Raw genomic sequence first — 26,981 nt, 5'->3', positions numbered from 1 at the left:
ACTCTTAGGCTCTTAAATCAAGAGTATTTGTATTCTGGGGGACTAGCCCTGCTAAATGCAGGCATGTCAACAGATAATATTTTTAAAAATAACATTTAAATTTTTGTTTCTGTTTTGTTTGTTTGTTTTTTTGTTAGTAATCTAAAGATTCTTTAAGCAAATAAAATTGGAGCTTTATCAAGTGTTTTATCATCTGGTCCTCAAGTACCTTATCAAAATGAAGAGTTGGACTATATGGTCTCTGACATCTCTTTGAAAGCAAAGTCTGTGATCTCATTTTAATTGGATATATTGTTCCATCTGGTCATTAAGCTAGCTACACATAGACAACCTGATTCTTCAGTGACCAATGTCTATAACCAGTCATTTCCTGTCTACAATATAATTTTTTTAAAACGTTTCATGTCTTTTCAGAAATCATTTGTCATTTCTCCCTTCTGGATTAAATGCTACTGTATCATCAAATAATAAAGCAAAAGCATCTGCTACAGTGATATACCTGATAACATATGCTTTATTGGTTCTAGTAGTTCCCCATCTCTTTGCCTTGAGGAAAGAGGTATATATCTGATGTTCTCTAAGACCTTCACTTGTATTTCATTTACTCAGGATTCAAGTTCCTTTTTTAAAAAAATTGTTTAATACATATTGCTTTATGAATTATGTTGGGAGAGAAAAATCAGAGCAAAAGGAAAAAAACTGTGGGAGAGATTAAAAAAAAAAAAAAAAACAGAAAAAAGGGGCAGCTAGATGGCACACTGTATAACACTGGCTGAAGTCAGGAGGACCAGAGTTCAAATGTGGCCTCAGACACTTAACACTTCCTAGCCGTGTGACTCTAAGCAAGTCCCTTATTCCCAATTGCCTCAGCAAAAAAAACAAACAGAAAAAAGAAGTGAACATAGCATGTGTTGATTTACATTCATTCTCTATAATTCTTTTTTTCTGAATGTAGAGGCCATTTTCTGTTCAAAAGTCTATCGGGATTGCTCTGGATCACTGAACCAAGTCTTTCATAGTTGGTCACAGCACATTCTTGCTGTTTTTGTGTACAATGTATTTCTGGTTCTGCTTGTTTCATTCAGCTTCAGTTCGTGTAAATCTTTCCAGGGCTTTCTAAAATCAGCTGGTTTATCATTGTTTATAGAACAATAATATTTCATTATCTTTATATACCACAACTTGTTCAGCCATTCCCATCTACTCATTTTCCAATTCTTTGCTCCCACAAAAAGGGCTGTGACAAATATTTTCCATATGTAGGTCCCTTTCCCTCCTTTATGATTTCCTTGAGGTACAGACCCAGAAATGGCACTGGTGGGTCAAAGGATATGCACAGTTTTATAGCCCTTTGAACCTAGTTCCAAATTGCTCTCCAGAATGGTTGGATGGGTTCACAACTGCACCAACAATGCATTAGTTTCTCATTTTTTCCCCATCCCCTCCAACATTTATCATTATCTTTTCCTGTCATCTTAATCAGTATCAGAGATGTGTAGTGGCACCTCAGAGTTGTCTTAATTTGCATTTTTCTGATCAGTAGTGATTTAGAGCATTTTTCATGACTATAGATGGCTTTAATTTTGTCATCTGAAAAATTTCTGTTCATATCTCAAGTTCCTTTTAAAGGTCTTTTCAGTTACATTGATGTAGTCATGGTATATACTGGGTTGTTTTAGTATTGTTCATTCTGCATCAGTGCAAACAAATCTTAAATTTCTCTGAATTCCACATATCTAGCATTTCTTATCATATAAAAATATTCCATCTCATTCAGTGACCAAGTTTGTATGTTTTTGGGAGAGGAGTCTATGAAAAACACTATTTTTTGTTATTAGGACGTGATTCAGTTCTTTCAATAATGTGTTATAGTTGTACAAAGATTGTGCACTAACAACAGAATGTTAATAATCTATGAATGAATGAACAATGATTTGTTATGTTCCTGTGTGTTAGGCACTGTGCTAGGTACAATGTGACGTAAATACAATGAATGAAACAATTAATTCTCAGGAGTTTACAATTTATTGTGTGGGTGGTGAAGAAAGGACAAGTATACACAAACATATATATCTACATATATTGAACATATAATAAGTTAGTATAAATGTACACATACAAATATATATACACATTCAATAAAAAGTAGTCTGAGATGGAGGGTATTATTAAAGGAATTAGGAAAAAACTTCATATAGAAGAGAGTGCTCAATGGAAGAGAGGTACTCTATGAAGCAGAAACAAGGAGTGTATTCAAGGTGTAGAAGATGGGTCAGTGCAGGAGTTAAGTTATGTCTAATGAGGTTAGAAAGATAGGTGACTCAGGCAATTTAGGGCTTTAAAAACTAGTCTACATAGGAGGCAAAAGGAAACTTACTGGAATTAATGAAAAGATTCAGATGAGGGGAGGGGGCAGCTAGATGTACTGAATAGAACCCTAGGCCCAAAAGTCAAGAGAACCTAAATTCAAATCCCTCAGACACTTACCAATCCCAATAAATTCTGTATTTAAGATGAATATCTTCTCCTCTTACTCCTCTATAATTACCATATGCAGCCAGAGTGGCTTTGTTTTTGTTCATTTTAAGGGTTGTCATTAAGCCCCAAATAAATAAATTGGCTTGTTCCCAAAACTCAAGCATTTCATTTCCCATTCTTTGTTATTGCATAGGAGATGTTGGGGGATGTGCTGGTAAAACAATTTTATTTTATTTTTTTACTAAGGCAATTGGGATTAAGTGACTTGCCCAGGATCACACAGCTATGAAGTATTAAGTGTCTGAGACCAGATTTCAACCTAGCATATCACCTAAATTGACTTCATGGCTAGTACCTCATCCACTGCACCACCTAGTTGCCCAGTATTTTAACAACTAGTTCTCATGAATGGCAGTTGGGGAGGTGGAGGAATGTACTCAGGATACACTTTTAACTTTTATTTTCACTATTAATATTTTCTCCAAGGAGACTCTTAACCAACAAATAAAAAATCAAGCCTCAATTTGTTTCATTTGTCCGCTTCTGCTGATGTAAATGCTTAAGAATGGAAATTTTAACAATTGGCAAATAAAGATTTCCACAAGCCCACTTCCTATTAGTGCTCTCTTCATTATCCCCTTTACATTTATTTACTTGTATTTCTCTATTTCCCATCCCTTCATTCCCACACCAAGCAGTGTGTGAGCTCCTTAAAAGTGGAACCTATTTTAAACCTTTCTTTAAAAGTAGAGGCAAGAAGACCTGAATGTGAATCCAGCCTCCAAAGTTCAGCGGCCATGACACTGGGGAAGTCACTTAATCTGCCTTCCTTTCCTCATGTGTAAAATGGAGAACAAACCTTAAAGTGCTATAAATACTTGAAGTAGAAACCCTGCAACAGACTATATATAATAGCAATATTGCTTGCTGTTGTAGGGTCTCTGGTCCAAGCAATTCCAACTTCCTAAAGCCTGCTTGGGCAGCTAGGTGGCACAATAAATCACCATGCCTGTAGATAGGAAGAAATCAGTTCAAATCTGCAACTCACATACTTGTTGTGTGCTCCTGGCAAATCATTTAACCGTGTCTGCCTGTTGGCTTATCTGTAACATGAGCCTGTCCTGACTAGAGAACTTAGCTTTTAGCTCTAGCATTGTATGATTCCATATAGTTTGGGACGGGGGAGGGGAGTTAGATTGATGCACTTGCCATTAAGTTCATGAATCCATCAATACACTTAGCATGATTTCCCCCCATCAATTCCCTTTGTCCCACTACGACAGGTTTCCTTGATGTTAACTAGAACCCATGAGATGGTTACAATTGTGGATTTAAAAGGGGCTCAAGAGTGGTACCAAGGAAAGAACAATGGCTCTGGAGTCACAAGCCTTGAGTTCACATGCTGCCTCCAATGCAAACTACCTGGCTGACCCGGGCTCTCTGGAACTGATCCCCATCGGTAAAAAAAAAAACAACTGGCCGAGGCTGGACGGCCTCATGCCTGCAGAGCTGTGTATTATTACCGGTCCCAATCAGTGTCCAGGTGTGTTTTCCGTGCGTCCCCCAAGGAAATCAGACCAAACGGCCGCAAGCCCGCGAGACTCCTCCTCCTCTTCCCCTAAACGATCTCCAGACTTGGGTCATTTAGGGCAAGTTCTCTCTGGCCAGGGCCCGGCCACCCTCCTCCGTCTGCCCACTACAAACGCAACTCTCTCTTCCCCTCCCCCATGCCTCGGGCGAGCTGCTGCCTCCGTTTCTTCCAGCGCAGCCTCGGGTGCAGGAGGAGGTTCAGGGGCCCTGGAGCTGAGACCAGGGCAAGGCGAAGGCTACGCGCTGATGAGGGCGACATGGCTCGTGCCCCCCACCCCCAACCCCCTCCGAAGGCGGACGGCCCGAAAGCTCCAAGGCGCGCAACGGCCCCTCGCCGGCAGCGTCGTCGAGTACACCACCATCACCGACTACACCACCTACTCCACCACCACCACCACCACCACCGCCGCAGCCACCGCCGCCACCACTGCCACCCGACGCCGACAGCGGGCCGGCCACACGGAGCGGAACGCTGCGCGGCGCAGCCCCACCACCCGGGAGCATCACGGAGCGCCACCGGTCCAGCAAGAAGTGCCCCCTCCACGTAGGCTGGGGAGAACTCCACCTCTCCCCGCCCCCGAGCCCGAGGCCCCGCCGCCGCCGCCGCCGCAGTCCCCGCAGCCCCCGGGCCCTGTCGAGGCGCCGCCGCCCGCCACCGTCGCTGCCACAGTCGCTGACGTCGTCACTGCCGCCGTCCTTGCAACCTCCGCGGCCTCGGCAGCACTCGCCCGCGACCCGGCGGCGACGCACCCCGCAGGGTCCCCGGAGGCGGCGCTCGTCTTCCCCTGGGGGCAAGAAGCTGCTGTCGCACGCCTCTCCGCGCCGACCTTCGGAGTCGCCATACTCTGGGACGCCCCGGCGGAAGGCCTCGCCTCGCCGCCGCGCTTGCTGCTGCTCCTCAGCCCTGCCGTCCCGTCGGCGGGCGCCGTCCGCGCCGCCGAAGGTCAAGAGGGGCTCCCCGACGCAGCGCCGCCGCTCTCGGCACCCCAGCAAACGGCGCTCGCCATCCCCTCGGCCCCGGCCCAGGCGCCGTCGGGGAGCTTCGGTGGCCACGGGTCGTCGGAGGCGCTCGCCCACGCCCAGCACCAGGCCCCTGCTCAGCTTGGCCCGGACTTCGGACCCCAAGAAGACCAAGAAGTAAGAACCAAAGTCCCCAGCGCTGACCCTGACTGACCCTGGCCCGGGGGCTGCGGGGGGAGGGGGGGGGAGGTGCGAGTGCAGATCGCAGCCCGTTCCGCTTTTGGACAGCTCCTTACGCTGCAGACTAGCGCTAGAACCTCTGGGGGGCCTTGGGAGCCGCCCTCCTTATTTTACAGAAAAAAAAATGAATGAGAGAGGAAAAAAACGACCCGCCCAAAGTAGAAAAACAGAGGCAGTAAAAATGGCAGAACCCGGATCCGAACCCAGGCCCTATGGCTCCAAATAGAATACGTTTTCCTAGGCCCAAACTGCCTTCCTCCTAGTGGGCGATTGAACGCCTCCTCGCGGTGGTGTGCTAGATCTTGGTGGTTTCGGAAGTCCCAGGTTACTATCCAGGCCCGACCCATTAAGGCCGCGTAGAATCCTGAAACTATTTCTCATGAGCTTGGGGTGGTTCACATTTTCATCATGTCAAAAATAAAAACAGTTGGAAAGGCACAGGAAAGGAACATTCGTTTAATGAACACGTATTAAGTAATGCATCTGCTATCCCTAGGAAACATATTTATTTTTCTCCTATTTCTGTTTTTCTTGCAACTTTTGTGAGGATGAATAACGTTTGCCTTAATTATATACTTCTTCCTTAAAATGATCAGCATGATGATTTGCTGTTTTTCCTTTGAAATAAGAAAGTTGCTACTGTGTTTTTCTAGCTTACGCTTTTTTTTTTTAAATTTTAGTAAATATTATTTCAATGGATTGTTTAAACAATGATTTTTCATTTAGTGGTCATGGTGTTCTGGATAAATTTACTAAATTGTCATAATCTTTTAATTTTTTTTTTAAATTTTAAATATAGGGAGATGCAGTTAGACTTGTTATCTTCTTTCCTGCATTTCCTTAAATGAAATCTCAAGCAATGTATGCATGTCTTACTTAGGTTTCTTATCTGAAATAAAACTAAAATATTCCTTATTTTTTTCCTTTTCAATATTAAATAATTGGGGGAGGGTTAGTCTAGTTTTGATTTTGCCACCTCCTCCGTGTGGGGCCTTAAAAAAAACAAAACAAACAAACAAACAAAACTAGAAAGTGTGTTGGAGTTTCCACTGAGATTCCATTATCTCTTAGAAGATAGTATGAATGAAATTAAATCTGAAATCTCAACTTTCAGGCTAGAATTATTGATACGTGCCACCTGCTGCCTTCTGTAGGATTCTGTCCCTGGACTATATCTAGCGCAAAGCTGTATGCCAGAAAGTTGTTGATGGCTTCTTTGGATTCTTACCCCAGGACTGTTACTAATAGAGGACTGTCTTCGGTGGATAAGATTTCTTCTGTCACCTGGCGCCACCTCCACTCGGGGCTTCCATGTCTCCATCTACACCTGCCTACTGTGAGATGGGCTCTCACAGCACCAGAAATCGCCATCTATCATGAGGCTAAATCACAGAAGACCTAGAACAATCTAATTTCTCCAAACACTAATCCTTTATTTTGACTCACACATAGTAAGCAAACTCCCCTACTTGGCCCCATCCTGGAAATTCCAACCTCCTGTCTACTGATGTACAAATCCAGTTCCCCACATGCAATTGACCACTTATTTCTATCCAACTGAACCCTGTTTCTCCAGTGTCCTCTTCCAAATATGTTTACCTCTTCTACCTTGTCCTCTGGGATGCTTGCTCTTTAATTAATATACTTCTCTTCATCATTAATCTTTTCCTTTCCTGTTCTTTCCATAATTTGGCCATCATTGAAATCTGATACCCTTCATTTCCCTCAAAACTATTTATTGTGCTGGCTATTGTACAGGCATGTGAAAAATCATGCCTGATCCCAACCTTCCTTCACTGGCTGTGATGGTGGAATTGGAATACTTCTGATTCATCATTGCCATATTCAGGCCCACTCTTCACTACTATCAACTCAGCAGCCTCCTCTGTAGGCTCTCATACTATGAGAATGCATCACCAGTCCAGGTCCTGATGGCTTTCAGAACATTCTTCTTTATTTCTTAATGAATTTATCCAATCCTTCTATCTCAACTGTTGCCCTCATCCCAGAAACTCCAACATAGATATTCAATGTTCTCAGTTCCTCAGGTACTACAGGTAGATAACCACTTAATATACATATTGTTGGCTTACTTGTGGTACGTATCTTACTGAGGACCTGGTCTTCTTCATCTCCCAGAAGACTATGATTTCTTTCTTTATGGGGAGCAAGATGGGGACCTAAACACTCAAATATTCACTTTCCTATCTCCAGGGATATGTTGGGCTAGAACTGTACCTACCAAATTTCAAATATCTCTAGGTAGTTAAATACATTGCCGTTATTTAGAGGTTCCAAATAAAGGCCACTTTACCTGCTTACCCTGAAAGGTAAGGCAACATTTTCTTTGCCAGCTTTGCTCATTCCTATCAAAGAATTGATACACACACGGACAAGGACAGAAATGTTGGGATTACAAACAAGCCAGTTTATCAAAGCAAACAACAAAAAGAAATTGGAGAAGTTACACAGATTGGAGCCAACAAAAGAATACATGAGGGTAAATGAGCTCTTTGGGAGGGAGATGAAATTTCAGCTTGACCAAAGAAGGAACAGTTTAACCAGAGAAATTCTTTCTTAGTAATCACTAGGGACATGGATTTCAGAAGTTGGAAGTTTAGTGGAAGACTGGTTTCTTTACATGTCTAGAGAACTAGAAAGATATTTATTCTGACATTCAAACATTCATTCATCCTTTGACTCTCATCTTCTGAAGTCTTCCTCCATCACAGGACCTTTCTTAGGACACCATTCTCTTTTCTTTGTTGGGTTACACTTAGTCACAGTTACATAACCAAACTCCTCCACTCTACCTTTATATCTTTTTAGTTACATATGACAAAATAATTTTGTCAAACACAATGTTTATGACACACGAAAATGGCCATATCTTGATCTTGCTGTCACTCACAAAAACTCCACTTTCATGTTTACAAACTCCAGAATCCCTTTATCTGATAACCTTTTATCATTCATTCTTTTTCCTTGTTCTTTGTCCTTATTGTGACCTTTGTTCCTACTACCCCTCCCTTTATTCTTTTTTCCTTGTCATCACTCCTACCTTGCTGTAAGGAAAGGAGGGCTCTCTTGCCTTGACCTCTTGAAGAATCAGTTCTACTCTATAGGTAATAAAATTCCTTGATTTGTTGGCCTATTACTGATCACACATTGCTAATACCAACCCTGGATTAATCACGCCATTTACTTCATTTGTTCCTCTTCACTCACCACTGAAAGGAGCTGGAGGAAATCATAAAACTGTACTGACTGGGTTCACTCCCTCCTTTTACTTAGTCTCTTGTTAGTTCCTCACAACAGCTCAGAAAATAGTCTGTTTCTATCCAATCTCTCTTCCCTTTTCCTGTTGAGATTGGTGTGTGATTCAACATCATTCCCCTTCCTCTAAACAATATCATCACAACCCCCACTGTTATCATCATCTAATAATTCTTAAGTTTTTAGTTATAAGTTCTTTTGCTCTCTTCCTTGTTTCTATTCCTTCCTGGTCTGTTCTGAATTCTGTTCTCTCCTTTAGTGGTCTCTAGGTTTCCTAGTTCTTAGAGCATGCAAGTACATTCTGTGTGTAGAGGTGTGGTGAGCCTGTTTGCTTCTTGAAATTACTTTTTCTGCTTGCCCTTAAAAGTATCAGCAAGCCATATCTTTTAGAACACTCTACCTCCTGAATCTTGAAACTGTCTTAGTATTATCCTTTCTATGCGCAGTATTCTCTGGCATGAATCCCTAAGATAGAGAATAGAATTTACTCCACAGAATAATAATATAGTTTAACTTTCTTTAACTTTAACTATATTTTTTTTCTTTTGTTGCCATAGACTATAAATATTAGGGAACTGATTCTGTTAAGTGTGATTATTGAGCAAAGGCTATTTAGCTGTTTTGTATTTCTTTTATTTGAAATGTTTTCCATTGAATGTCCAACATTCTCTCTCTCTCTCCCTCCCAGTGTGGGTGTGGATTGGTGTGTGTGTGTGTATATTTCTCTTTGTGCATGCTTGGGGAATACCACAAATGCCTCTGCTTTTTTTTTTTTTCCTAACTATTTTTGTTGAGGTCTAGATTTGGGGTACCTAAGTGAAATTATGGTTTAGTTGAGGTCTAGTGGCAGGTTTGGGGTACAGGATGTCAAACAGAGCTCCCTTGCAACCCCCTTGGATTCGGTGCAAGGATATGGAGGTAAATGAGGTCTAGTAGTGGTGCGAGTCCTCAATAAAAGCATTTATTAACCCGAGAGCTAGATTGATAAAAGAGGTTTATTATTAGGTTTGGAAGTAAGGAGATAGGTGAAGGTAGAGATAAGGAGGGCACTGGACAGAGGGTCCAGTGGACAGAGGGCCCAGTGGACAGAGGGTCCTCACATGATGACTAGGATGTTTGGAATCTCTGCAAAGAGGGGTTCCCTTTTATAATAGGAGACTTAGCTTGAGGGGCTTTGGGGTGTAGCCCCAAAATTGGCTCAGATCCAGATTGGGGCTGGAACAGGTCAGGATCTTCTATTGGAATTCAAAGGGACCAGGATTTGTGAGTTAAAGGGTAATTTACATTATTAACTATGAGGGGATGGGGATCTAGAAAGGAATCTTTCTCACATCGTTTTTTCCTTCATGATTAAGTTTGAACTTTGTAGGATATTTTAATTTGGGTTGCTACTTGAGTCCCATTGCTTTTTTAGAAATCCTGTTCACTTCCCTTTGTGACTTCTAATGGATGCTGAATATGTACGTATCATTTCGCTGGACATTTCTTCATAACTGAAGTCTTGTTGATGAAATTGTGAAATTTAGCTGTCATACACTATATCTTAGTTTGTCCCTCAATACAGGATGTTGAAAAGGCTACATACTAAGGACACATTCCATTGTTTCTATCACAATATAATCTGTCAAGAAAGTACACTGTGATTAACTGTTTTCTCTTGGTGAGTTTCTCTAGTAGTGATCTGTGATTTCAATGAATTAATATCTCATTATCTGTATTCAGAAGTTTTGGACAATTATATCATTTCCTTTAGTATCTTTTTCTTTTAATTATAGCTTTTTATTTACAAGATATATGCATAGGTAATTTTTTCAGCACTGATAGCTGCAAATCCTTTTGTTCCAACTTTTTCCCTCCTTCCTCCCACCCCTTCCCCCAGATGGCAGGTTGACCAATACATGTTAAATATGTTAAAGTATAAATTAAATATAATATATGTATACATGTCCAAACAGTTAATTTGCTGTACAAGAAAAATTGGACTTTGAAATAGTGTACAGTTAGCCTGTGAAGGAAATCAAAAATGCAGGCAGACAAAAATAGAGGGATTGGGAATTCTATGTAGTGGTTCATAGTCATCTCCCAGACTTCTTTCCCTGGGTATAGCTGGTTCAGTTCATTACTGCTCTATTGGAACTAATTTGGTTCATCTCATTGCTGGAGATGGCCACGTCCATCAGAATTGATCATCATATAGTATTGTTGTTGAAGTATGTAATGATCTCCTGGTCCTACTCATTTCACTCAGCATCAGTTCATCTAAGTCCCTCCAGGACTTTCTGAAATCATCTTGCTGGTCATTTCTTACCGAACAATAATATTCCATAATATTCATATACCACAATATATTCAGCCATTCTCCAATTGATAGGCATCCACTCAATTTTTAGTTTCTGGCCACTACAAAGAGGGTTTCCTGCACTATCTTTAAAAAGTTATCTTTTAAAATGATATCTTTAAAAAATTTCATGTTTTTTTGGAAGACCTTCACTCCTTAAAATTACTGTATATCCTGTCTTCAAGGACAGTTGTTTTTATTTAGTGTTATTTTAATGTTAACTTTATTTTCCTTTTCTATTCAATTTTCTTCAACTTTTATATCTTAATTTTCATATCTGTGATTCTTTCAGAGCCTTTTTTCCTTTGGAATTTGGAATTTTTTGTTTTTCATATTCTTCTTTAGTCATTTCTATGTATCCTGTTGTTTATCCTGAATTCAGCTGTCAGATCTAAGATTTCTAATTTAGTCTCATCCCTGATATCTCTATGTGTTTTATTTCTTTTGAACAAATTTTACTATTTTTTCTGTTATCACTAGGCAGTCTGAAGAAATATTTTCAGAGGGGAAATTTGTTGTATTTTCCTTCTCATATAATATTTTCAATGCATAATATTATCTTTAAATTTTCAGTCATTTTTACATTTGTCTTTGTCTGGGAGCTGGGAATATGTGGTGCTTTTTCTTTTTTCTTTTTTTATATTTCTTTCAATTTATTTTTTCTCTTTCATCTTTTAGTTTTTATTCCCATTGGCTTATCTTTTTTGTTTCTTAAAAGGTTTTTAGGTTAGAGAGGCAGCTAGAAGACTCAATGCATAGAGTATTGGGCCTGAAGTCAGGAGATCTCTCATCCTTGTGAGTTCAAATTTTACCTCAGACACTTAATAGCCTAGTTGTGTAACCTGGAGCAAGTCATTTAACGCAGCTTGCCTCAGTTTTCTCATCTGAAAATTAACTGAAGAAGGAAATGTCAAATTACTCCAGTATCTTTAACAAGAAAATTTCAAAATGAGATCATAAAGAGTCAGGCATGATGAAAACAACTGAACAACAATGTTGGAGAGGTTGGTGGAGAATAAGTATTCCACTATCATGTCAATCCCATAACCTTAGTATTCATTTTCCATTTGATTGTTCAGCTTTTTTCAAATTCAGTACAAAAAACTTAAATATGTAGGGAGGAAAAACAAAACTCTTCAACCATAATTAACCATAACTATAATATAATCTGTCACAATGATTCGACCAATTCACAATGCTATAAGGGTAGATTTTAAAAAGAAATAATGTTTGAAATTAACAGAAAATCTCCAAATCTGACCATTGTCATATATAAATAACCTAAAATAGTGGTTCCATCATTAATTTTTTATTCAGTTAATTAATCATTCCTGGCAATACTAGATTTTAAAAATTTATCTAGAAGAAAAATCTGCCTTGTGAATTTATTTATTGAATAGAGTAAAAATGGGAAGGGAGGAATATATCTCCCTTATAGAGGGAGGCCTATTATAAAAGGGCCACGCTGGGAACCCCTTTTTGCAGAGATTCCAAACATCCTAGTCATGTGAGGACCCTCTGTCCACTGAACCCTCAGAAAAAATAAGGGCAAATAAGATGTTTACTTTTATTAGTTGAAAAAAAGGAACAAATACTAGCCATTCTTAGAGAACTTTAAATCTTGTTTCTAGTGAGAGATTATTTTCTTTTTATTTTTACATAAATTCATTTTTATGGAATAAAAAAATTATGGCATAAAAGCATTTCCATAATATTGTAAAATAAAAAAGATGATTGTACCTGAAACTGCAAATCTATTGAGTATAACTTACTATTTCTTTTAACTATACAACAAAATTATCATGAAAATGGCTTTTTTTCTCCTTTTGTTTTCTTTCTTTTCCTTCACCCCTCCCTAGACTCTAGATGGGTAACATTACATAAATAGGTGTATGTATGTGCACTTGTGTGTGCATACACTTATATATGTAAAATTAACCTATACATAGTTCTTTCTCTGGATGCAGATAGCATCTCTATATATCTTTTATAGTTAATTTGGATATTTATAGTACAAAATAACATTTGCTCAGTCATTTTTTAAAATAATATTGCTGTTACTGTATACAGTGTTCTTTTGGTTCTGTTCATTTCACTCTTCATTTTTTTCATGCAAATTTTTCCATGTTTTTCTAAGATCACTGAACTCAACATTTTTTAGAGCACAGTAGTATTCTATCACAGTCATATATACCACAATTTGTTCAGCCATTCTCCAATTGATTTCTTTGCCAACACAAAGAAAGCTGTTAGAAAAAATTTTAAAACATACAGGTTCTTTGTCTTTTCTCCTAATCATCTCTGAGCTATTTTTAAGAAGAGTAAGAAATGCCTCAACTTAAAGCATCCTAAGAAGTATTCATCAGGCCTCCCTGATAGTTGCCCTTTGGCTTGCATTACCTGGGGCAGAAAAAGATTTTCCTCAATTACCATGTGTGTGTGCGGGCAAGCATGTGCATTTGTATGTGTGTTTCAGTGCTAGTGGGTTATTTTGTTAAATTCAGGAAGTTGGGTGAGTCAAAGAATCTTTTTTAACTGAAAGTATCTAGAGAACTTATAGTCATCCAACTCATCTTGCAAAGTGCTCAGTTAGTAATACAATTAGAGCTTCCACTTTTCTAGTGTACCTTTATTTTGATTATAAAATATAGTCCTCTTTATGTATGTTTGTTATATTCTTTAATCTGTGAACATGGTGTGAGCTTTCTCAGTATTATGTCAGTTATGCATGATTTTTAGGCTACTCTAGCATATGGTACTTTGCTTAAAGGTGGTTTTAGTTGACCATAGCTATATTGTAATTAGTAATTTTAAAATAGAGTCAGGACCTTTAATGTAGCCATACCATCATCACAGAACTTGAGATTCTAGAATTATTCCAGAAATTATAATAAATTCACAGTGCAAATGAGTGAAAAAATACTTGTCTCATGGATTAAAGTTGAATAAATTATAAATGACTCTAGAAACAACATTTTGGGAACAAATTAGATAACAGTCCTTTTTTTTGGTGAGGCAGTTGGGGTTAAATGACTTGCTCAGGGTCACATAGCTAAGAAATATTAAGCCTCTATGGTCAGATATGAACTCAGGTCCTGCTGACTCTAAAGTCAGTATTCTTATCTTCTGTGCCATTTACTTGCCCCTAGATTGCAGTCTTAAAAAATAATAACATTTAAAATAACAACCCATATTATTCTCATGTCATGTTTTATGGGTTTTTTTGCATATTGATCTCATACCATTAACCAAGGGCATGTCTTCAGGACATTGTCTTTTTCATATTTGTATAGCAAAGACCTGACTGAGAAAAAAAAAAAATCTCTAATGGCCTCTCCCCTCATGGACAGACTGAGGAGCTTTCTTCCTGGAGATATAATAAGAGGATCTTGGAGAAACTGGAGTAAAGAATTTTCAGCTGGATTCTGGTACCTTTCCTCATGGGAGCACAATGATGAAGAACCCAAAGCCTGTGGTATAGAATGGCTTGCCTGCTTAGAGATGAGATTCACTCAGGAAGGTTTTAGTCTAGGGCAAATGTACCAGTTACACATGGCTTCCCTTCACTGCAAAGTTAAAAAGTTTAATAATACAAATTTTTAATAAAATTTAAAAAAATTACGCAAATCTCTTATGCAAAGCTATTGGTTTTCCAAAGCTGCCAGCAGTCTGAACCTGGTACAGCGCCATTATTCATTGCTACTCCTCTCTACTACCATTCCCTTTCCCCTTCTCTAGAATAAAAAAGGACACAATAAAAATGATCTTTATTTAGGACCATCATTAAAATACAAAAAAAAAAAAAAATCAAAGCAAACTATATCGATTGTTTATAGGCAGCAATAAAATGCGGGGGTGGGGGGCAGAATGAGATTAGTCATTCCCCATCAGTCCAGCTGCTTTACTGTAGTCCTTAACCTCCTTTCTGGGTTTTCTTTACCAGTTTAGCAACTAGCCCAAAGGATAGGACAAGATTCTAGCTACTTAGTAGCATCTTCACTTTGCTACTGAGGCCATTCTGCCCCCATCACCCTCTTCTGCACACATCTCCTCCTCCCTCACATTTCCAATTCTATGCCATTCCAAGAGATTTAAAAACAGCCCCTGCAGGGGAAAACTTTTCCCTATGATTCCCTAGAGTGTTTCATCACTTCCAAATCCAGGAAGAAATACAATTCCTAGCCTATTGAGTGGTTTTGTGACTCTTGAGAGGCAGCCAGCCCTAGTTTTGATTGAAAGACTAATTTCAAATATTTTGTTTGACCCTAGAGGCCACTTTGGGTTTAATGTCTGGGGAAACTTCTTAACAATTAGAGCTGTCCAGAAAGTGGAATAGGCTGCCTCAAGAGGTTGTAGATTTCCCCTTGTTGGAGGCCTAAAAGCAGAGATTGGACTAGTTATTGAAAAGTTTGTAATGATTCCTTTTGTGAATGGTTTAAGGATAGATGGCTGATGAGGGGAAGGTCCCTTCCATTTCTCAAATTCTATAACTGAATCTTTGGGAAAATAAGTAACACACAGGGGAATTAAAGTGCTACATAAATGTATAATGATGAGTACTGATTCTTTCCATTTCCTATTTGTTAAAGTACTATAATCATCCATTACTTTAATAATTATACCATAACTAGCTGATTGAGATTTATTGAGTGCCTACTATGTGCCAGTACTATGCTAAACATTGGGAATATAAAGAAGTGACACTAGCTGTCCTCAGGAAGCTCAAAATGTAATGGGAAAGACAACATAGAAACAATGGAGAAATGATATACAGAGTAAATAGAAATAATCAACAGAAAAAAGGAACTAGAATTAAGAAGGATTAGGTAAGGCTTTTAGGTTGAAGATGGAATTTTAGCTGGGACTTGAAGGAAACTAGTAGGTGAAGATAAGGAGGTAGAAAATTTCATGACTTAGGGACATCCAATAAAAAATGCTTGTAGATGAGTGTTTTCTTCTGGGAATAGCAAAGGATCCAGTGTTAATGGATCAAAGAGTAAATGGTATAGAATGTAAAATTTGAGAAGAATGGAAAGGTATGGAAGTGATGTGATGAAGGGCTTTGAAAGCCTGGAACATAGTAGTTACTTAATAAATGCCTGTTGACTCCCTGACTTTCAATATACTTTTCCAATTTTTACTCTATACCAAATGACTTTAAAAGTTAATATTTTTACCATATTGTTTGAGATCTACTAGCAACAACAAGCTCACATGTTTTCCACTTTTTCCTCTATTACATCTCCTTATGTGCTTGGACTTTAATTTTAAAACATGAATTTGTTATTTTTCTCCTGATTCTATTATAGTATTCTTTTGGTGATTTAATCATCATAACACAAAAACTACTTATCCAAGAACATGATATTTTAATCTTTTAATTTTCATTAACGTTGCATAGTTGTTTTGTATAAATTCTGCATGAATCTTAGAAAGCTAATTCCAAGATAATTTTGTGTATTTTGTTGTTATCTTTAATAAAATTTCTTTTCTCTTCAGCTAGGATGGTATATAGAAAAAACTTATTTTTGAAAATGTTTACTATTTTTAAAGCTCTTAGTTGCTTTTATCTGGGCTTTGGGGGCAGCTAGGTGGCTCAGTAGAGAGTACCAACTCTGAAGTCAAGAGAACCTGAGTTCAAAGTATTCTTCCTAGCTGTATCATGCTGGACAAGTCACTTAACCCCAATTGGGGGAAAAAAATTAGGCTTTTTTCGGTTTCTCCTCTTTTTTTCTATTTTTATTTCCTCAATTTTTTATCTCATTGCTGTTGCTAACATAGCTACGACTATATTAAATAGTAGTGGAAATCATGAAATAAATGCTTTGTCACTGGCTATATTATTTAACAATGGAAAGATTCCATTGTTAGAAATAATTCTAATCAGTGGTTTTGAAAAGATACTTTGTGTATAATAGTCTTTATATTCTAGAACTTTTTTTAGAATTTTTAACATATATAGGCACTAGATTTTCTTGAAAGTTTTTTGTCTATAAGTGTAAATACTTTGGTTTTTTAGTTATTTGTTTCTAGGAGTTTCTTAAAGTGCCTTTATTTTTTATGAAGACAAGGAACAATTTATATGCTTAGGAATTATTTGCTCTTTGAATATTTGATTAAATTTACATTTAATTATTTCTTGTCCTAGAGGTTTTTTCCATTGGGATAACATTATTATTTGCCCAATTTCTCTTTATAAGATCTAGTTGTTTTGATTCTTATTCAATGTTTGGTTAATTTAAATATTTTATAAGTATAAAATGCCTTCCATCTATTCATTATGGGAGACATATAACCAGAGACTTTAATTTCTCATGATTTTGTTTTTTCTGCGTTTATTACTAGATCTCCCTTTTTATTTTTGACTTTGATATTAAGGCTTTCTTCTCTGTCTTATTTTTTAAAATCAAATTAACTAACAGTTTATTGATCTCAAAATCCCGTCTTCAAGTTTATTTATCCATTTAGCTTCATGGATATTTTGGAGTGTTATGTGTGAGCAAGCAAGTAGGTCACCACATAAGAATTGAAGAGTATGTATGTATGTAGGGAGTAGGAAAGTAAGGAAGATTATAGGATAAAGCATACTAGAATACAAAGAAGTAGGAAAGAACCAGGTTACAAAGGTCTTCAAATGCCTAACAAGTTAGGTTTTATATTTGATCTTGTAAATAATAGGGAGCCAGTGGAGCTTATAGAATAGGAAAATGACAAGACAGCAGAGTAGGAAAAGATATGAGATGTAAAAACCAACTAGAATGTTTTGTAGTAATCCAGTCAAGAAGTGAATAGGGCCTGAAGAGTGGTGGCTGTTTTGTGTGAGTAGAGGGAAAGAGACATAAAAATGAGAAATGTTGTGAAGTCCTAAACAACAAACTCTGACAAGATTGGAGATACGAGGTGAGCATGAGTGAGTTCAGGATGACATAGAGGCTGTGAGCTTCTGACTGAAAGTATGCCTCAACAAACAGTATTAAGAAAATTGGTAGGAATAGAGGACTTAGGGGGAAAAGATAATGAATTCAGCTTTGCACCTGTTGAGTTTGCACCTATGGAACATCCAATTTAAGATGTGCAAGAGGCAGTTGGTAATGCTAGTCTGGAGTGAGAGCCCAGAAATAGCAAAACATGTTGTTATATAATATAGTATAATATAATATGTGATGTAGTGTAATATAAATTACCATCTATATGTATGTGTGTATATATATATATGTATGTATGTATATCTGGGAATTATCTTCATAGAAATTAAACTGGAAGCTGAGATCACTAAATCATTATTAGAGCGAGAAAAAAAAAGGCCAAAAGACAGAGTTATGGGGAAACACTGAGTAAGATCTTATTGAAGATTCTATAAAGGATACTGAGAAGTGGCCAAACAGGTATTTTTACCAGAGAACAAAAAAAAAAAACAAAAAAACCTAAATCAAAAAACACTTCAAACCAATCATTTCATAAGGAGAGAGTATCCAGAAAAAGAGGCTTTGAAGGTCTGCTGAGATAGTCTTGAGATTGTTAAATTTTGAGTGTGATCACTTAAATAGCAAAGGCCATAAATAAGGGCTTAATTTATTGTTTTGCTAATTATCTAAGCTTAGGAAGCTAATAATGAAAATGTTAATAATGCCTATTAAAAGTATGCCCTACTTTTCAGAGCGCTGATAATTAAATGTTTATTAGAACACCCTGACTTGTTGACAGTTCACAGGCTGCAGAAATGAGGATGAGGATTAAGAAAAAGCCTTATTATTTGGCAGTTAAGTAATTATTGGTAACTTTTCTCTGGCTTTTATCTCTTCTAGCTTGTCCTCCCACCAAAGTGCTCACAGGATTTCTGCTATTTGGGCAGTTTTTTTTTCTGAATGGAGGATTTTACTCATGCCTCTTTGATCTTTTTTATTTTCTCTAGGGCCTTTTTGGACCTTTGCTGGTATATTTATGGGAGACCTAGGCTCCTCTAGGTCCTTTCACATTGCAAACTTAAGCAGACATATTTTAGCTATTAATCAACTAATCCCAATGAGATAGTGTCTCTGGATCATGTGTTAATTAAAATGGAAGGTTTCAACTGCCATCTTCAACAGTGTATAGAAGTCTGTAATCTTGATTCCAGCTAATACAAATGCATATGTTCTACATCTGTATTAGAGCATTTGGCCTTAGCATTCCTTCATCCCATGCAATATTTATTAAATAAAAGAAAAAAAAGGAACAGACATGCTTCAACCAGATGTTATACTTAGTTAGCTTAAAAATTCTTTTACCATAGCTTTAGTGTTCAGTAACCAGTGCTGGCTAGCCACCTGTATCCAATTTAAATCAATGACTTGTATGTTATTATCTTAATCTCTAATAAGGTAATTACTTTAGTTCTGTGGTGTAGAAGATGATTAATTCCAATGTAAGCTTCTATTCTTCATTTTGTATTATGTTGAAGTAATAAATACTTATCTTCTGGGAAAGCTGCTTAGTCTTCAAAGACCTTTGCAAAAATTGGTGCAAAAGTCCTAAGTCCTTTAAAAAAACTTTATTGGTGAATTAAATTTAATGTTAAGTATTTATAGATGATAATACAAAATGATTTTGATAGTATTCATAGATTTCTCAAAGGCATATCAAGGTAATACAATAAGAGGATTTAAAAATGTCATTATTTACTAGTCTTCCAGTGCCCAGTATATTGAACTTGTTGGCCACTAATCCTCTACCTCCAAATTTTTTCACACAAATTACTGACCAGTTTCATCATATACTTGTGAAATTTATTTTTTAATTCTGCCATAATTCTTGACATTTTGCCTCTATTGTATATTTTCTTAGATTTTCTATTCAAGATATGAGACATGCTTCCCCTAGAACCAGGAGTAGGCTCTTTTTTGTTTGTTTGCTTTTTGTTTTTTTTTTGTTTTGTTTGATTCTCCTTTGTGCCTTCCTCATAGTAGATGTTTTTAAAGCATGCTTGTTGGATTGAGTTACAGTGAAATAAATATAAACTAATGACCTGCTTCTTTATTTCATTTGGTAGAGATCTATTCTATATTGATTAGAGAACATAAGTTTAGTCAAATATTCCAGATATGATTTTTGAAAGAAACTCAGAGCAAGTGTTATGTAGTTTGGGTTAAGTTTTGCCCTAAGAAGATATATGAGGGTAGACTTAAAACTATTCCAGCATTGTCGCTTTTCTTTTCAAACTTCTGGTGGCATTAGTTTCTTTAGTCTTATTAGAATAGAAAAGGCTCTAATTAATTTCTTTTTAAAAAAAATTATTTAGATATCTAGATCTGAGAAATAAAGTAATGATTTCTCCATTATAATTTTACCGTTTCCCCTGAAGTCATTTAACTTCTTAGATTCAAGAGTACTCCTCTATAAAAAGTGATTTAGATGATCTCTAAAATCATTTGTATGTTTGAATCCTGTATATTTTCTCTTAAGTGATTTGTCTTTGTTTTTGCTAATCTTCTATCTATAATGTTTTATTTTAAATATTTGCATCAATATTTGTTATAAATTTGGTCTATGATTTTCTTTCTGTTTGACTCTCCTTTAGATATTAAGATCATATTTATATCATAAAAGAAATTTGATATAATCCATTCTTTTGCTATTTTTTTTCCAAATAGTTATGTAATAATGGAATTATTTTTTTAAATATTTGGTAGAATTCAGTTGTAAATCCATTAGGTCCTAAAGTTTTTTCTTTGGAAGTCTATCCAAGGTTTATTAAATTTCTTTTTCTAGATTTGAATTATTTAAAAGCTCTTTCTGTTCAGTTAACCTGAACATGTTATGTATGTATAATTATTCATTTCATATTTAAAATACCAATTTTATCAACATATGGTTTAACAAAATGACTTTTTAGTCATTTCTTTTTACTTATATTTTTCATTGGTTATAAATGGACCTTTTTCGTTTTTTGATATTGACAGTTTTTTTTAATCAAGTTATCTAATGGTTTATCAGTTTTGTTATTTTTAAAATCAGTTCAGTTTTATTAACTTAAGTGTTTAGATATTATAATTTTCAATTTTGTCAAGTTCTTCTGATTGAATTTTTTTCCCTCTTTTTTGGTATTTAAATGGGAGTTTTTAAATTTGTTAGGTTTCTGTGGAATTTTTTAAGTTGAATACCCAATTCAGTGATCTGCTTTTAATAATTATCTTGTTAATAAGAATGACAAAGAACTTAGCTCTAAAAAGTGCTTTGATTGCAGTTTTGATATGTGTCTTTTTGTTGTCATTATATTTAATGAAATCACTATTTGCTTTTATTATTTGTTCATTGACTTATCTATTGTGTAGGTTGAGTTATTTATTCTCCAGCTGATTTCTAATTCTTGCCTTAAAGGTCCTTTATTGAGTGTATTTCATTTCATTATGATCTGTAAAATATACACTTAAAATTTCTGCTTTTTTGCATTTCTTTTCAAGGTTTTTATGTCATAATACAATAATTTGTGTGTGTGTGTGTGTGTAGGTTTTATGCACTGATGAGTGGCATATTTTTTTTCATTCCTATTCCAGAAATCTATCAAAATTAAGTTTTCTAAAATTCTGTAATCTTTTATATTGTTTAAAATTTTTTTATTTAGATATCTAGATCTGAGAAGATAAAATAATGATATTTACACTATAGGTTTACTGTTTCTCTATGAAACTCGATTAATTTTCTTTTCTATGGCATATGATGCCTTTATGTTTAATATTGATATTAATTCATTGTTTATTTTAGCTTTCATTAACATGCAGTTTCACTTTATCTCTTTTAATTAACTAAGCCTCATTTTGCTATTGGTTTGTCTCAGACTAGGATTGCTTAGCCTGCCTTTTATTTTTCTTCATCTAAAGCAAAATAAATTTTGTTCCGTCTTCTTTTGACTCTGTATAAATCTTTGTTTCAAATGTCTTTCTTAATTGTAACATTTTGTTGGATTTTGCTTTCTAATCTGTTTTCATTTTATTGGTAAGTTTATGCCATTTACATTCACAATTAGGCTTATTAATTGCGTATTTCCATCTCTATCTGTTCTCTTATATTTTTTCTTCCCTTTGTTTCTCTCCTCCCTTTTTAAGAGTTTGCGTATTTTTAATTAACTCTTATTCTTTTTTTTTAAATCTTCTTTCTGTCCTGTTTATCTGCTTAGTGAAATATATTTTGGTATCTAGCTATGTTTGAGTTTTCTTCCCTCCTTTGACCATTCTAAAGAATGTGATTTAGGGAGAGGAGTTTGTTCACTCCTCTCCCTAAGCCTTTCTCCAGTTACATGAGATACTTTTTTCCATCCTTCCTTTCCTTCCACCCAGCCCTCAGTATATATTTCTTTTCCAGGTTTTTCCATTGCTTCTTTTGGAATCATCAAAATAGAACTTCAGGCCTTGTGTCTAATTAGACTGCCTTTTATGACTTCTATGATTTTAGAATTCTAAGAGGCTACATGAACAATTGAATGTTTTTTCTCACACTTTACTTTGTTTAAACTTTATGATTGTTCACTAGTTTGTGTGTGCTTTTTTGACTCCTATATTTGTATTTGTGTTTCTACTCAGCTATTTTATTGGAAATCCTTTCTTTTATTAAAGATATATTTTTCCCTATGTAAAATTATTCTGTTTATCTGGTTTAAGTTATTCTTTTGCTATAAGCTTTTGTCTTTTGCCTTCTGGGTTATTATATTGCAATATCTCTATTCCTTTATGGTGGTGGTTTTTGAATCTTGTGTGATCCTGACTGTAACTCCTTATTACCAAATTTTTTTTTTTACTACCTGCAATTATTTTTTCCTTGAAGCTCTGGATTTTGATTATAATATTTCCCAGACTTTTTATTTCAGGGTTTCTTTTCTTGCAGTGGTTCTTTGGTAGATGTTTAGAACAAAATCTAATTTGCCCTACAGTTCTAAGAGATGTGGGCAATTTTCTTTTAAGATTTTTAAAACTATGTCTTGGCTGCTTTTTGTACAAAGCATTCAGGTCATCAGATGATTCTTAAATTATTCATCTTCAGTCTCTTTTCCATTCATGATGAGATATCTTATATTTTCTTCTGTTTTTTTCAGTCTTTTGACTTTGTTTTTGATCAAGGCTTGGGTCTGAGCAATATTCCAGTGGACTTGTCCCTGCTTGGATGTTTTAATAGATTGTTTCTAGACTCATGCCCTTAGCTATCTGAGAGTCTCTGCTAGTTTAGAGTGGTGGAAATGCAAGTTCCATTTTGGTCCGGGTTTCCTGCCTTGATCTTTATACATTACTGGGGCCGGAAGCTGGAACTGAGATACAGTTCTTCTCCTTATATCAGAGCCACCAGCTGCTGATTACTTCTGACTATATTTCTGGCTGGGTAGTCAGGAAAGGAACATGCCATCATGCCTTATCCTTAAAGGCCACTCCTTTGTAGGTGTCCTTATCCTTCTTTCTTGTATCTGTAATCTGCCTAATCTACCAGATGGCACCTGATTCCACACCCTTCAGGAAATCATATGCTACAATAAAGATCTGAAATCTCTGTTTCTTCCTAGTCTTTACTCTCTCACAAATGCCCAAATTCTCTGTGCAACAAGCTCCTGGCTATATAACCCATTCATTCCCAGTTTCTACATTCTTTTCAGTCTGTCTCCCCTTGTTGACTTGGACTGAAAAAATAAGTCAGTGCTTTTTTCCCTTGAACTTCCTGATTGATCCTTGTTCTAGGTCTTTGATGAAGAATTTTGTTGACTTGTCCAGGGTCACTCAGTTAGGAAGTGTTAAGTGTCTAAGGTTAGATTTGAATTCAGGTCCTCCTGACTTCAGGGCTGGTGCTCTCTCCACTCTGCCACCTAGCTGTCCCTATATATACTTCTTACTATTCTGTCAGCTTGACTTAGCTTTCCTAGGAAATTACTTTGTATGTGTTTTGTATTTATTTTCGGTATATCTATTGCTTGCTTTCCATACAATTGAAACTTGAAGGCAGAGACTGCTTGATTTTTTTTGTATTTGTATACTCTGTGCTGAATTCAGTACCTGATGTAAAGTTAATAAGTGTTTGTTAAAGTGAATTTAATAGATGACTCTTTTTTAATAGATACTGTAATGCTGTGAATGATAAAATACCTGAATAATCTCTGAAAAATCAAAATTGCTGGTCATTCAAAGATAATGAAGTTATACATGAGTTGTACAGTCTTTATATGAACATATTCTACAGCCTGTTACTGATGATGAAATGTACACACACAGTAACATGTAAGCTATCCTAGAGGAAATGGGCCAGTCATATAGTGAAAACAGTTGTATAGCCTTGGTACTCAAAAAATGAGATAGTCTATCTTTGGAAGATTTATAGGAAATCAGGGACAAGATGTACACAAGTCATATGGGCATGAATGGACTGCTATCTGCACTATTGGAAAAGTGTCTCCCTATCAATAAAATTACTGATCTTTTAATATCCAATAAAGTAGTAATAAAGTAATTAAGTTTAACATATTTCAGTTTAAGAGGTCAGTTTTGTATTTATCATTTGATTTATATAGATTTATTTTAAGCAGCTCTTTTGCTGTCTAACTAACATGAAAAGAAATGGGGATAAATATGAAAAAGGTAATATGAAATTCATAAAGATAATTTAAGAAAATAGCCAATCCATGAATTACTGGAACAATATTTCTGAAACACTGATTTTAAAGCAAATATTTTGGAATTATTTCAGGAAATAAATTTCATGTGTTTTAAACTAGCTTCTATAAAAAAGCTAAAAGGATACTGAGTAGACAGTACTGGTATGGTAAGTAAGCCCTGCAGCTGTGTTGGCTTCCCAAATGTTTTGCATATGTAGTTCTTGAAGAGAAAATAAAAGGAGTCCCCTCTCTTCCAAAACCATGAGATGCTATTTTTTCAATTAACAATGGTATCAAATATGGTCCACATTTTCACCTTGGGTTTGAGACAATTAACAGAGTTTTTAAATTGAAGAAGCAACTATTTAGAAAATTAAGCATAAAAAGAGCCCAATAACATTATCAAAGTGAAATTGCAATTGTGTAAATTCTTGCTACTGGAATTATAAACATGGAGACCCAGGAGAGCAAAACTGGAAAGCTGTCAATTGCATTTTACCGAAACACATTACCAGGAAAGTTACATTTTGGCAAAAAGCCCTTGCTGGCATGTGAATTTGCTCCCTGATCTGTACCACTTGCTTCTATTTTGGTGTGGAAGTCAAGTGCCTGGAAGTTTCTTTAATGATTTCCTCTCATTCTTAACATAATGAACAGCTGCACTAAATTCTCCAATACTATTCTAAGTATGTACAAACCAGCATGTAGCTGAAATGGGAAGAAATCATTTAATCTAATTTTCTTGGCTAAGTGTTTGCACTTAGCCTTAAAAAATATTCTTTGAGTAAAGGCAGAACAGATTATTTTGCTGTTTGACACTGAACTAAAATGACTATTGTTATAGGATAATTGAAACATTTTAAGTTGCTTCAAACAAATGTTTAAAAAGACCTAGCATATTTTAATCAAAGTTAGAGAAGTCTTTCAAAGTTTATGAAATTCATTCCACCTTTTGTGGAATTTCCTTCTCTAAAAGTATATATTATTTTGCTTGTTGATAGTGGTTTTTATTCACAAAGATTATTTTATTACAGTCATACAAATTATTTAGCTTTGAATATCTTTCCCATTATTTATTCTTCCCAAAATGTCCCACGTTTTGAAATGTTAACATTTGATCATTTGTGATATTTTAAAAACATTCCCTAATCTTTGGAAGGAATTCAGAGAGCTATGGTGTTTAAAATTTGGGAGAATATTTCACTTTTCTGAATGGATTATATATAATATTGCCCTGGATCTCCTTTTAATTCATAATTCTTTATCAATACTTATTTGTCTGGAGGAGTTAGTGTATAAAATTACATTATAACCAAAAAATGCAATTAAAAGATGGGAAACTATTGTAGTTTATAGCTTTTATTTAAATTGTGTGTCATTATAGTGATGAGGTTAAAACTGTTTGGCCTCTTCTGGAAATTTAAGGCCTCAAAACTTTCTGATTTTTCAACCAGAGTTGTCTTATTTTGTTCTCTGTAGATTCAGAAAAACCATAGAACTTTCAGGAAGTTCCACCAGCTCCACAAAAAGGTAAAAAAAAAAATGAAGTTTAAGTAGTAAATATTTTAATGTCAACATTTCAGTTTTTTAAAAATATCTATATAAAATGTCATTAATGTGTGCTGGATATGTGTTTGGATGTGTGTGTGTGTGTGTGTGTGTGTGTGTGTGTGTGTGTATACACACACACACATATAGTTTTATCTATATCTATATATAGTTATATATGGTTATAAAGGTTCTAAGACAGGAATTTTTAACTAGTTTTTGTCATAAAAATCTTCAGCAGTCTGCTAAAAACCTGTGGACCTCTTCTCAGAATAATGTTTGTATAAGTACATAAAATAAAGTACGTGAGGATATAAAGGAAACCAATTTTATTCAACTATATTAAAATAAAATTGAAATATTTAAAAATATTCCCAAACTCCAGATTAAGACTCCTGAACTAATTTTTATCATTTTTGTAGCATAAGGGGTTGGGAAGAAGCTATAGTTTAATCCTTTTACTTCATAAATTTGGTAAAATGTAACATAATTGAACTTCAATTTTGTGCCTAACCTATAAGGCTAGAATCAGTGCAATTTCTAACTGCAGTACAGTTACTGACATATCCTGGGTAGATGGATTTTCCTTGTTGGAAGTTCACTATGTCAGTGAGATCACAGGACCAGACCAGTCTCTCCCATCATCCCCAGTTGTTGCATACACACACTTATCCTATATAGTGAAAAGTTAAGCTTCTTGCATTCTATTTTGACATGTGGACATAGGAATTTAATTTTATAACCTCCTGACAAAAGAAGAAATAAAAGAATATTCGTTAAATATTTTTACTTTGAAATTATAATTGTGCCTTTTCTCTACTATATAAAATCTGCAAGTATTTAACATTGTACCTTTTCCTTTGGGTATTTCATATTTTAGCATATGTGTTTATGAGTATCATAATGATAGAGGTGAAAAGTCCTTATCTCATAGTTGAAATTTCAACT

General features: G+C 35.7%; 1 protein-coding gene across 2 annotated transcripts in view; it reads left to right on the top strand.

The window, feature by feature from the left end:
- Positions 1-26,981, top strand: part of CFAP299 (cilia and flagella associated protein 299) — a 466,055-nt gene that overhangs the window by 259,051 nt on the left and 180,023 nt on the right. Inside the window, exon 4 of one of the 2 annotated variants that reach the window (XM_031944215.1) lies at positions 25,965-26,015. The exons of the other annotated variant lie outside the window; for it this stretch is intronic. Within the exon in view, the coding sequence (XP_031800075.1) occupies positions 25,965-26,015 (51 nt within the window). The remainder of the gene's footprint in view (positions 1-25,964; positions 26,016-26,981) is intronic. 2 annotated transcript variants of the gene reach the window in all.

The sequence above is a fragment of the Sarcophilus harrisii genome, chromosome 6 (assembly GCF_902635505.1).
Source record: "Sarcophilus harrisii chromosome 6, mSarHar1.11, whole genome shotgun sequence".
Classification (NCBI taxonomy): Eukaryota; Metazoa; Chordata; class Mammalia; order Dasyuromorphia; family Dasyuridae; genus Sarcophilus; species Sarcophilus harrisii.
Note: the sequence above shows the minus strand (reverse complement) of the source record. Positions and strands in the feature narration are given on the sequence as shown.